The sequence below is a fragment of the Otolemur garnettii genome, unplaced genomic scaffold (assembly GCF_000181295.1).
Source record: "Otolemur garnettii isolate 467f Iridium unplaced genomic scaffold, OtoGar3 scaffold00018, whole genome shotgun sequence".
Lineage (NCBI taxonomy): Eukaryota > Metazoa > Chordata > Mammalia > Primates > Galagidae > Otolemur > Otolemur garnettii.
In genome coordinates, this window is record NW_003852413.1 from 23,173,164 (window position 1) to 23,186,167 (window position 13,004).

Sequence of the window (13,004 nt, forward strand, 5' to 3'; positions counted from 1 at the left end):
TGGTTTTTGGTTTTTTTTTTTTACATTCCCTTCTGCCTATACATTTATGCAGCTGTCAAAGAAAATTATTTTCTCTTGACTTCAATTTATTTCCCCAAAAAAGTCACTGAAGAAGAAATATATCTCTTTTCAACTTCTGAAATGGCTCCCCGTTCATAAATGAATTCAGAATAACTCTTGGTCAAAGCATACCAGTAAATTAAGGCATAGTCACTTTCAAAGGAGATGAATTTTAACTGACACATTTAAACACATTAAGAATTAAGTTCTTTCAAGTGAAATAACTTCAGGAGTATAGTGATGAAGTTCAGCCAAGCAGGAGGCTATAGGACTCGGGATAAAAAGTAAATTAAACATAATGTCCCTTACTGAGCAGCTTAGTCTAAAATAACACATAATAGGCATAGAAACACAAACATATAATGTATAAATAAAATGTACAGATATTGAGCAAGATTACTTAAAATCGACATGAAGGCATTAGAGTGGAAAAGTATTCATTTCAGTACAAAATTGGTTCCAAGTTCAAAAATACAAGTGAATCATATTCCTGTATTATGGGACCATGCCACTAAGTTCAGTTTTTAATTTGGCACAGTCCCTTCGACTTTGTACGCAAGTAATAGTTTCTGTTTTCATTCTAGGACAGCAAAATGCAATCCCTCTGTCTTGGGGTTGTGGGGAAAAGGGGCCACTGCTTATGGGTGAATAGTTAACCATAATGTCACATCCCGTGTAGGGAATACAAGCTTAACTTGTGCTGTATAAGATCTCTGGAGAGTGGTTACAGGTCAAAGCTATAACTAAAAACACATTTGCTAAAGTTTGCAGAATTCCATGTGTGGCATAGTTTCTCATAAGCCATGAAATGTCATTCTCTGGGTCTCACTCCCTACACCTTGGGAATTCAAAGAGAAAGCTATTTTAAAAGGAAAAAAGCTGCACAGTGGCTCATGCCTATAATCCCAGCATACCGGCTGGAGATCAGGAGTCAAGACCAACCTGAGCAGGAGCAAGACAAGATTCCTGTCTCTGCAAAAAAAAAAAAAAATTAGAAAAATTAGCCGGGTATGGTGGTGAGACTTCTGTAGTCCCAGCTACTTGGGAGGCTGAGGCAAGAGGATCACTGGAGCCCATGCGTTTGAGGTTGCAGTGAGCTATGATGACAATGTTGCACTCTGGCCTTGGTGACAGAGCGAGACCCTGTCTCAAAAAAATAAATAAATAAAAGGAAAAAGCCCAACTTCCGGTTGATGTTCTGGGCAGAAATTCAGCCTCGCAGTTAGAGGAGCTGGAGAGGTCCTATGCCCCTTTTGTTGTCGCCGTCAGCAGCAGAGGTGTGGTGTCTATAGAAGGCCCTGCTGACCTGAATCCTCTCTCTGCCACTTTCTGGATATGTGGTTTTAAATAAGTCACTTAACATCCTGACCTTCAGAGCCCTCGTCTGTAAAACAGGATGAAATTACCACCATAGGAAGTTACCATGCATCTTGGTCTTGCCACATGCTGCTGTGGGAGGACCGTCCCCGCTTCAGATTCACCAACAGCATGAATCAAGAACAGTTAGCCAAGCATCAGGCTCAGGTCCAGATAGGGGGCAAGGGTACAGCTCCCAGAAGGAAGAAGGTGGTACATAGGACGGCTAGAACTGATGACAAAAAGCTTCAGAGTTCTCTTTAAAAAAAAAAACTGGCCATGAACAATAAAGCTGGTATTGAAGAGGAAATGTGATTAAAGACGACGGGACAGTTATTCACTTCAACAACCCCGAAGTCCAAGCTTCCCTCTCCACCAAGACCTTTGCAATTACCGGTCATGCAAAAGCTAAACCGATCACAGAAATGCTTCCCGGAATATTAAGTCAGCTTGGTGCTGACAGCTTAACAAGCCGTAGGAAGTTAGCTGAACAGTTCCCACGGCACATCTTGCACAGCAAAGCACCAAAACCAGAAGACGTTGATGAGGAGAAGGATGATGTTCCAGATCTTACAGAAAACTTGAATGAGGGATCGAAGAATGAAACTAACTAAAATTTCTTCTGGTTTTTGGAAGCTGGAATGGACTAGTTTTAACAAATCAGCTCTGTGGTTCCAAAGTTTTACAGACACAAGAACATCAGCTGTTGCTAGTGCAGGAATATAAATATTTTGTGTATTAATAATCCTGTTCAGCATTTTTCGGTCATTTGTGCATTTTGCACTTCCTCCCAGGATCTGTTCTTTTGGTCAAAATATGAAGCATTGGTGAAGTGTGAGGGTGTGTTGGTTTTTAACTCCTGGGTTTCTTGCTTTATTTTTTGTTGGAGTCTTTTTGGTGTGTGTATGTGAATGTCTGCATGTCGGTATGCATGTGTACGGTAAAGAGCAAATTGGAAAACAGGTCTATCTATCCTTCTCCTTTCCCCAGTAGAAATAAAACAAATCTTTCCCAAAAAAAGAAGAAGAAGAGGATGTTATCATGAAGGTTAAAAAATAATGTCTGTCATTCACCTGGCCCGGTGCCTAGAGAACACTAAGGACACCGTAGCTGGTAACATTTCAAAGGAAGGCGAGCTCACCCACAATGCTTATGATGCAGATTTAAGGCATCCTCGGTAAAATCTCCATATGGAGCTGACGTCACTGGCATTCCCACTGAACCACTTTCCATTCCCTCAAGAAGTGAAACAAATGGACTGTGGCCTTTCTCCTCCAGCTGAGTCTGCCTGGGGTTGCCGCATCCCTCCCACAGCTATAGCAAATGTGTAGCTTCTGCAAATCTCTTTCTTAAGACCTCTTTATTTAGAAATCCTGCTTGCTTGCTGTTTGTGATGTGAATAGGTTGGAGGAAAATCTCTCCCTTCACACGTGTCCCTTATGTAATAAGATAAAAGGAAGCTCTAATTGGATTTTGCCATGTCTGCCCTGGGAACGTGATTTAAAAAAAAAAAAAAAAAGGCCAAACAGTCCTTCCATCGGCCCAAACTGATCCTGAGTATTCCCCATGGAGTTTGCCATGGACTTTAAGTGTGACCTCTGCACATCTGTCTGTCCCCAACTCCCTGGCGAGCACAGCCAGCTCTGGTTCAGGACTATTCACCTTTTTTATTTTTTTTTTAATTGAGGCAGAGTCTCACTTTGTCATTCTCTGTAGAATGCTGTGGCGTCATAGCTCACAGAAACCTCTAACTCTTGGGCTCAAGCGATTCTCTTGCATCAGCCTCCCTAGTAGCTGAGACTACAGGTGCCCACCACAATGCCCGGCTATGTTATTGTTGTTGTTCAGCAGGCCTGGGCCATGTTTGAACCCACCAGCCTGGTACATGTGGCCAGTGCCCTAACCACTGAGCAACAAGACCCCCAGGACTGTTTCCCTTAAGGAAGGCTGGAATCAGGGCAGAAAATATCTGGATATTGGTGTGGGAAGGAGGCAGCACTGAATGGAGGAACCCAGGCTACAGATCTGGAATCCCTCAAGAGTTAGTCTGACTCCTCAAAGGCCAAACAACTGCTGAATATTGTGAAACTAACTGAAGCCATGAAGGCCAGAGAAAGGAGCATTCTCCGGAAAAAGGACTCCCAGGGGAAGGTGAAGCAGCAGGGGCTGCAGAGTCTCCCTTTGCAGGGGCACCTGCACACCAGCACCAAGCAAAGACATTGGAGTGTGTGTCACCATTAGAATGACAGTAACATCTAAATGTGCCTACACTGTATGTTGGAACCCCTTACTACTTAAATTAACATACCAGGCAATTTGCCTTTATATCAACACTCCCTTTTTTAATTTTTGAAAAATTTTTCTCATGCATAACACATTTATGACCCAGCAGCTTGATTTATTCAAGAGCTAAATCAATTCCATAAGCATTTCTTGAATGCTGACTTTGTATAAGACGCTGGGCAAATGGACTAAAAACTGAAGATGGTGCTAACAGCAGCAGCAGTACTTAAACACCTTCATGTGGGCTTGACTGAAATACCTGGTTTAGTTTTCAAAAAGATCAGACAATTTTGACATAATTCAAGTTATATAACAGTTACAGGCTTATGTCTTTATTATTTCTGCTATCGAAGAAAAAAATGGTCCCCAAACATCAAGTTATTGTATCAGTTAAAAGAAGCAAAAAGTGCAGCCAAATCTTAAATAATGGCCAAATATTTACAAAATATTATGGTTACTTGTACGTACTAAGTAAGTAATCTCTCACTGGCCTCACAGATATCTGATAATATTGAAGAGAAATTAAGTCTTTACCACATAGATTCAAGCCTCACTTTAAAATGTACAGAAAGCCTGCTTAGAGTCTTCTTTAAGAATGGTATGTATAATTTTTTTAATACTGAAAGTTTTATCTGAATTAATTGGCCATGATGTATCCCAAAAGAACTTAAAAAGTAGAAAGTATAAAAGAAAGGTACAGAGAGATGGCTTCTCAAACTTGGGGATTTAATCATTTATTACTTTGAATAGTGTTTCCTCTTTCTCCCTATTGCTAATGGGCAATTATCAATTTGAAGTTGTCACCCAACCCATTCATCCAGTCAGCACAGTTACTGAGCAACTATTACAGGCAATACCTGCAGACGGAATACACGTAATAAGTGGTGGATGGAGATTAGACAAGGCCCCTGGTTTCAGGAGGTTTACCAAGAAGACCAATTCTTACTCGAAAATGGCACTTTTCAGTGTTTAAGAAGTCTTCTTTTCTGAATCAGAAAAATGAAACCATGCCATGTCCTAATGACAAGTTTTTAAATATTCAAAAATTCCGATTCTAATATCAGTCTGGAAAACGAACTTATTCCCTACCTTCCCCAGTGCTCGTCACAGCTTCTCTGGAACTACATTCCACTAGAAGCTATATTAGATCATCATTGGATGGCTACACTGGGTCTTCTAAAGGAGACAAATAGGAAAAATAAGGGAAGAACTTCTAAAAGCTAAAGGCTTAGGAAGAAGTGCTTATTAATTTCTCCTTCAATAATCACTCACTGCTTTCCCGCTCTGTGTAAGACATGGGGCAGTGCTGAGAATATAGGCAGTAGAATAATTTGGAGAATGATTCCTTATGACAACCTAACTCTGCTCCACCCAGCTTTCTTTTTAGTATAGCAAAGATCTAATGGAAAAGATCATTCAATTATTTCTATATCAATGAATTTTCATTACACATAAATCATATACTCACTGAGTTGGCCAAAAAGGAGTGGGGGAGGCACCTGGTTTTGGATGCAGAGAGTGAACTTTTCAACTGCCACACCCATCTCGCAACCTATAAAAGGTTACCTCCGGGGCTTGCTGACACCTTCCCCACGCTATGGATCTCCCAGGCAACAGCGTGTTACTCTCAGTGCGCACCTCCGGGCCGTCCCGGCGGCTGTCTGCGCAGAGTGGGATAGTGGGCAGACCCAGGGGCATGTCTGCTTCCAGTGTTGGAAATGGCTATGGGGGAAACGCCTTTGGCTTTGGAGCCGGCTATGGGGGAGGATTTTCTGCTGCTTCCATGTTTGGTTCTAGCTCTGGTTTTGGTGGTGGCTGTGGAAGCTCCTTGGCAGGAGGACTGGGAAGCTCCTTGGCAGGAGGACTGGGCAGCGGTTATGGGCGAGCCCTGGGGGGAGGTGGCTTTGGAGGGCTGGGAATTGGATTTGGGGGAAGCTCTGGAAGTGCCTCCCTAGGTCTTATCTCTGGCAATGATGGAGGCCTTCTTTCTGGATCAGAAAAAGAAACCATGCAAAATCTTAATGATAGATTAGCCTCCTACCTGGATAAGGTTCGAGCTCTAGAGGAAGCTAACACTGAGCTAGAAAACAAAATTCGAGAATGGTATGAAACACGAGGAACTGGGACTGGAGACCCTGCGTCACAGAGTGATTATAGTAAATATTACCCGCTGATTGAAGACCTCAGGAATAAGGTAAGAAGATGTTTTCTGGAGGCACTTTGGGGATTATTTTTCTTTTTGACTATTACAATGTTTCACAGTGATAACCCCCTGCAACTTGATATTTTTTCAATTCAACTGTACTTGGATAAATTTTCTCAGCCCAGGATGTTTAGTTCTGTTTTCTCATTTTTACTATAAAGAGATTGTATTTCTACTATCTTCCTGTAGGAAATGTATGCTAATTTTTTCATATTATTTTATAAATATATTATCTTATGATAATAAGTGAAACTGCCTTAAACTCTTAATGAAATGCTGTTTAACGCCACCATGGTAACCTGTGTGTCAAAAATGTATTTGTATAATACTAGCATTTCAGGGCTTCATCTTGGGTCTCCCCTAATTTTGCCAGATCATTTCTGCCAACATTGGAAATGCCCAGATCCTCCTGCAGATTGACAACGCGAGACTGGCTGCTGAGGACTTCCGGATGAAGTGAGCCAAACAGACTGATGACCTCTGACACGCTCCTCTATTTCCTCTCATTCCGTTTTCCTGCTTTCATTGATAGTGTTGACCTTTCACATGCTCCATACCCTTAATGTTTTAGTAAATTCAACATAGGGTATTCTAGAAAGTAATGAGAACCAAATGCAATTTGCATTTAATGTCCTTAAATTCTGAGTTGCTTAAACCTAGGGCTCTGGCTCCCCATAGTCAATGTGCTATTGACTCTTGATGCAACCAACACCGTAAGCCCACCAACTTCCTAAACCTCCATTTTCAGTGTATCAAAATGAATTAATAATTTCTTGCCACGGGGTTAAATGAAACCATTGTTTTCGTGATGCAACATGCCACTGAAAGATGAGCCGTGCACTTATTTCTATATTCCTACCCCCTCTCCTCCACCTCACCCTCACCGACATCAGGATGAAATACTAATTTCCTTTACAACTCACAAAATTTCCACATGGGGTAAGTTGCAGGGGTCATGACAGTTCCACACCTATAAAATCTTGGTGAAAACTACTAAAGAAGTATCAATGTTTTCAATGAGCTCATAAGAAATGTTCAGTAAAAACAGTAACTATTACTTTACTCAGCTGCTTTTAGGATGCGGTTAGGAAGTTACCTAGAGAGGGGCAGGGTGACACACAGGCATGGCAGGCAGCCAATCGGGAAATGTGTCCCTGGCATGAAGTGCTGTTGGGTTTATTGGTGATAGAAAAGTATCAATGTGACCAAAAACAAAGACTGCCTCATATACTGCAATGCTGCCACCGGGAAACGTCACACCGAGGAAGTGCACACTACACAGCCCTGAATATGGTAGGGGCCTTATTCAAATAGCCATGCTGATTCCCTGAGCTGCTCTGCACTTGCCTTTGAGGTATGAGAACGAGCTGGCCTTGCGCCAGAGCGTGGAGGCCGACATCAATGGCCTGCGCCGGGTGCTGGACGAGCTGACCCTGGCCAGGAGTGACCTGGAGATGCAGATCGAGAGCCTGAACGAGGAGCTGGCCTACATGAAGAAGAACCACGAGGAGGTGAGTCAGCAGGACAGCCTGCCAGGTTTTATTTTTCCTCCCAGATCCAAAAATTACACCGTCAAATTGACAAAGCTGAAGTTAGGACACGTATGGAGGCTACATTACCTCCCAGTTAAAATGGCCATTTCTTTTGGGTTTCGGGGGGGAGGGGGATGGCAGTGGTGGCAGGAGTGGGCCTGTTGAGGTTTAACAAATAAGGCACTTTCTGATTTTGCCGTTTTCATTATAAGGTAATGACAATAAGAATTTTAATCATCCTAAGACTATACTTTCAGGGATCATTTCTATAGTTCTTTACTAGAGAAGTCTCTCTGAATGGGTAGAGCCCTGGAAATCACAAGGAAGTGGTCAGTGTTCACTCCTGAGCATGAAGCCGGCTGTGGGTGTTGCTTTACCATGATTGCCATTTGCCATTGATGATCATTCTTCTCTTCCTTTGAGGGAGTAAGAGGGAGGGAACACAGAAAAAAATAGAATTTTAATCATCCTAATTTGGTAGGGTTTTGGTAGGGTAGGTATATATATATATATATGATATTTTAATAGTTACATATATGTAACTATTAAAATAATAGTAATAATACCATATATATGGTATTTTAATAGTTAAAAAACAAAAGTCTACCAATAATATATATATGTGACATAACAATATATATATAATGTTATTTATGTTAGAGAAACTGGCTATACCCAGTGTAAATTCACACACGAGAACAGAGAACGCTGATGTGCTACAGTGGATATTATAGGCTGGTGCACCAAGAGACTTCCAAATCGGCTTCCAAAGAGCCTACTGGCTTTTCCATGACCACCATGTGGTCATGGAAACCTAGGTGTGCAAACCTAGGTACTGTTTGCAGCCTGTGGCTCGGCAGCCGTAGGTGAAACCCCAGCGATGAGCACCCCAGCCTTCTTTCCTGTAGGCTGTTTGAGCCCTCAAGAAGCGGAGCCCCTTTGTCCGTTAGGCACGTTGGGCCCAACCCCAGGTCCTGTGATAATTGTAGGGACCCGTAGACTATGCCTTAAATTGTAAACTCAGAAGAAAAACAAGTCTTTGTTCAGGTAAAAATGTTTTAATAGATTGTACCAATATATTTGTCTTTATACCAACGCAGTCATAAATTAGAATTTCTGATGTATTTTTATAGTGAAAAAAGCTATGAAGGTAAAAGTACCTAGGGGCCACAAAATGTCCCAAAAGGTCCCTGCATCGCCCCCTCCCGTGCTGTCCCTAGGAGCTCCAGAGCTTCCGAGTGGGTGGCCCTGGCGAGGTCAGCGTGGAAATGGACGCCGCCCCCGGAGTGGACCTCACCAGGCTGCTCAACGACATGAGGGCGCAGTATGAAGCCATCGCTGAGCAGAATCGCAAGGACGCAGAAGCCTGGTTCATCGAAAAGGTAAGACAGACAGAAACAGAAGGCTTTGATTAGAGGCATTCGCAGAAAGACCTCTGAGCGACCGCGTCCCCTCCGCCCTCTTTGCTGTTCGCAGAGCGGGGAGCTCCGGAAGGAGATCAGCACCAACACCGAGCAGCTTCAGTCCAGCAAGAGCGAGGTCACCGACCTGAGGCGCGCTGTTCAAAACCTGGAGATCGAGCTCCAGTCCCAGCTCGCCATGGTAGGCTCGCGTGCAGCAAGACGCGGCGTCGTTCCCACCTGCAAAGAGAACGCTGCATCCAAATTACCTTAGACCCTTGGATCCCCTCCATTGTTATGTCTCCATTTCCCTCCCACGTGCAGAAGAAATCCCTGGAGGACTCGCTGGCGGAAGCCGAGGGCGAATACTGCGGCCAGCTGTCCCAGGTGCAGCAGCTCATCGGCAACCTGGAGGCGCAGCTGCTGCAGGTGCGCGCGGACGCCGAGCGCCAGAACTCCGACCACCAGCGCCTGCTCAACGTCAAGGCCCGCCTGGAGCTGGAGATCGAGACCTACCGCCGCCTGCTGGACGGGGAGGCCCAGGGGTGAATAGACAACTGAGGGTGGAAATGCATTCAAGGGCTGACCCAAGAGAGACGCCAGACACTTTTTTGCGGCAATAGAAGGGATATTTCAAGAGTTGACAGATAATCACAAAGCTAGTGAAGCTATGCCTCAGCTTTGCTAAATGCTCTACACTTTGCAAAGTGTTTTTACCTATTATCTTACGTAATAACTCATGAAATACTACGATGAGCAAAGGCACCACAGTCAGAGGCATATTGTGAAAGAATATTTCCATGTGCCAGAAAAATCACCCATTCCATTTCTTTCTTTTTTTTTTTTTTACTATAAATAAATTTAATGACCAAATGATAGACTGGTCAAAAACGTGCATCACCAAGGGCTGATCCCTGTACTAGGAAAGAACTCTCACAAGCACCTAAGAGACAAGCAGTTCTTTTTTTTTTTTTTCAGAGACAGAGTCTCGTTTTGTCGTCCTCAGTAGAGTGCTGTGGCACCACAGCTCACAGCAACCTCTAGCTCTCGGGCTTAGGTGATTTTCTTGCCTCAGCCTCCCAAGGAGCTGGGACTACAGGTGCCCACCACAACACCTGGCTATTTTTGTTGCAGTGTGGCTGGGGCTGGTCCATTTCTGATATCAATAACCCAATGCTAAGCACCACACATTGGGCAGTAGCCATCTGATCTGAACCTCCTGCTCTGCTTTCTACAGAGTACTACCAATCTGACTAGTGGGAAGAGCTCAGGACTGTAAATTGGGAAATCTAATTCCTGAGACTAGATCTTTCAGTAATTTCTAGGTTGTGTCACTTTCTGATATCATCTCCTTCCTTTTCTTGCAGTGATGGTCTGGAGGAAAGTCTATTTGTGCCAGACTCCAAGTCTCAAGCACAGTCAATTGACTCCTCGAAAGGTATGCAGAGTCTCCAAGAATCACTTAGAGAGTATTTATTAACAATCCTATCTATTAACAATTAAAACTGTAATTTGAATTGACTGTTGAATCATTCTTAAGAATTTAAAGTATATTTATGTTCTGGGAAAAAAATGCTTTTTCTAAAGGAAAAGCAGCAAAATGAGTATTTTGTACTGTATTAAAACTTTCTGCAAGCCCAGGATGGAAAAAAAAAAAACAAAACTGATCTTCAACAAGGTATTATGAGCACCATAATCAGCTTTAAAATGCTTAAAAAGAAAAATATTTTCACTTCTGCACAAGCAATACAAAATACATTTTCCTTTCATTGGAAAGAAAGATTTTTTTTTAAGATTATAGAAGTCATTTCTGAAAGTTAAGTCATTTCTTTAAGTTTGATAGATTGTATCAACCAATACTTGATTAGAAGTTTAAATTGACCAACAGCCAATTTTGGATTGATATTTAAAACACTAATTTTTACCCCTTTTATTCCATTTTTATCTTTAGACCCAACCAAAAAACGAAAAATCAAGACAGTTGTGCAGGAGATGGTGAATGGTGAAGTGGTCTCATCCCAAGTTCAGGAAATCGAAGAACCGATGTAAATTTTCAGAACATCTACCCCATGTGGTCTCCTTAGGGACAAAGACTTTACAAACAGAAATTATTCCTTTCAGAGTGAGATGCTATATTCAATCTCTACTTTTCTTTCTCATTTTCTTTCAATCCTCTATTCACATTGAGTCCTTTCTGCCCTTCTGAGACAACTTTGAATCACAAATCATTGTGGCTACACTGATTTATAACAAACAAAAAATCACCCTACGTCTTTCTGGACCTGGAGTAGACTTTTAATGAACTTTCTCCTGGTGACCTGGAACAATTTTTGAATCACAGAGCTTTGATCAAGTAGCATTGTTTTAACAGAGTTGATTTTAATAAAAGATGAAAAATAATAAGGTGAAATGTGTGCCTTCTTGATTCCAACAATAATGCCCATGGCATAGAGAGAGGTGTATGATGTTCTAATAAAGTAGATGAACACTGGGACAAAGACGCCAGGTTGGAGATTAAGAAGATTGTTTTAGAAGTTCAATCCTTTTTACAGCAACCCATCAACACTGTAGCAAAATTATGTTGTCCCACACAGGGAGTAACAGTTGTCCCGCGCATTTTCTTGCACCTTCCTTCATGCAGTCAAGAAACACTGATTGAGCCCCTCTAGTCTGCCAGCGTGGAGACTCAGTGAGGAGGAAGATATGGTCCTTGCCTGAGGACACAATTGAGGGCAGAGGCAGGCATCCAGCAGGAACGGCGATACAGTGAAATGGGTCAGACAGAAGTTCAAAGGACACTTGGAGGAGAAGCAGCCGATGTGTCAGGGGGCAATGAAATGCCACACACAGACATCAGCCAGGAAGATGAGGGAGAAAGGGAACGGGGAGAACACGTGTGAAAAGACACAGGGCCGTGAGCTAACATTGCCTTGCTCTTACTTTTTCCTATTTGGCAGCAGCAAGGCCAAGTGGGGTTCCATTGTGGTGAGTCAGACCCACAAGTCAATAACACAAGTCGTTTTCTGTGTCGGGCAGAAGGCAAAGTCTCAGCCTGAGTAGATGGTTCCATCTGGGTTGCCAAGTTGAAAACCCCCAATGGTAAACAAGAACAGGATTTAATGAGTAAGAGCCTACGCTCTCACACCAGACTGGGCTCAAATCCTGGCTCTGCTACTGAATAGTTAACTTCATAACCTCTGTGTGCCTCAGTTTCCTAAAGTGGGAATGACCACGATGACAGTACCTGCTTCACAGCATGGGTTTCGTGAAGAGTGAACGAGGTAGTATCCATAAAACTCCAGGATCCTAGAAAGTACCGGCTCCCAGAAACTACTCAGTATTCGTGTCCTGTTATTTACTGTGTGGATCCAAAGTGGGATGAAGAAACCAGGGGAAGTGGTGGGCAAGGAGTGGGAAGGAACAGCAGGGAGAGGGAGGAGTCGTGCCTGGAGAAATTCCAGAGCCGAGTGCAAAAGCGAACCCAGGGCTCTCCTGCCAGTTTAAGCCGACTTGCCTCGGTATGCGGCTTTCTCAAGTCACCCGTCTGTTTCCTACTTTTGAGCACTCCATTCATCTCACTTCAGTGTACGTTCCGCTCTCTCTGTTTAGCCCCCACTTTCTAACACACCTCTTAGGAGACCTTTACCTTTCAGGCCCAAAGACATTATCAAGGTCTTCTAGTAAACAAGGTCCACAGTCCTCAAGTAGTAAGTGACGCCACCTCCCTGGTACTCAAAGGTGCCTGCAAATAGTAACTGTTTTAAATACCATCTGTCTTCCCTATGACTACATCTGAACAGTGTAAGATTTGACACAGAAAGAGTTTTGCACAAGGACAAACGCAGTGGTCATTTCTTAGTGCGAACCTTGGTTTCTCAGCATCTCCTTCTTTGGGAAGTATTTTTGTCCATGGGCTCCCAGAGACACCATTTCACTAGATGTGCTTTCTCAGACTTCTCTCTCTGACTTCTGAATGCTGGCTCTGTCCTTGTCTTCTCTCTATACTCCCACTCAGGCAAATCCATCCAATCCTGTGGCTTTAAACACCATCTACACATTGATTATGCCTTGTAGCCTCTGAAAGGTCCAATGACCCTGGCCTCCTCCTCATGCCCTTGGGTAGTTGCCTCCCATGATACACAGAGAGCAGATTGAAGAAGTGACAGGATA

At 43.1% G+C, this 13,004-nt stretch overlaps 1 protein-coding gene and 2 pseudogenes across 1 annotated transcript; all 3 read left to right on the forward strand.

Annotated features, from left to right (window-relative positions):
* Positions 1-1,548: 1,548 nt before the first annotated feature.
* LOC105886656 lies at positions 1,549-2,030 on the forward strand (annotated as a pseudogene).
* A 3,266-nt stretch (positions 2,031-5,296) lies between these two features.
* Positions 5,297-10,883, forward strand: KRT12 (keratin 12). Its single transcript, XM_012802903.1, has 8 exons — positions 5,297-5,893; positions 6,276-6,358; positions 7,257-7,413; positions 8,655-8,816; positions 8,911-9,036; positions 9,159-9,379; positions 10,202-10,272; positions 10,786-10,883. The coding sequence occupies exons 1-8, from the start codon at positions 5,297-5,299 to the stop codon at positions 10,881-10,883; spliced, it is 1,515 nt and encodes a 504-aa protein (XP_012658357.1).
* On the forward strand, positions 7,676-7,880 carry LOC111724066 (annotated as a pseudogene).
* Positions 10,884-13,004: the final 2,121 nt, after the last annotated feature.

What these genes read in the sequence shown, in the direction of transcription:
- KRT12 (XM_012802903.1), top strand. Translation starts at nt 5,297, where the DNA reads ATGGATCTCCCAGGCAACAGCGTGTTACTCTCAGTGCGCACCTCCGGG. An exon ending in TTGAAGACCTCAGGAATAAG is followed by an intron (nt 5,894 to 6,275) that starts GTAAGAAGATGT and finishes TAATTTTGCCAG; the next exon opens with ATCATTTCTGCCAACATTGG. An exon ending in GTCAATTGACTCCTCGAAAG is followed by an intron (nt 10,273 to 10,785) that starts GTATGCAGAGTC and finishes TTTTATCTTTAG; the next exon opens with ACCCAACCAAAAAACGAAAA.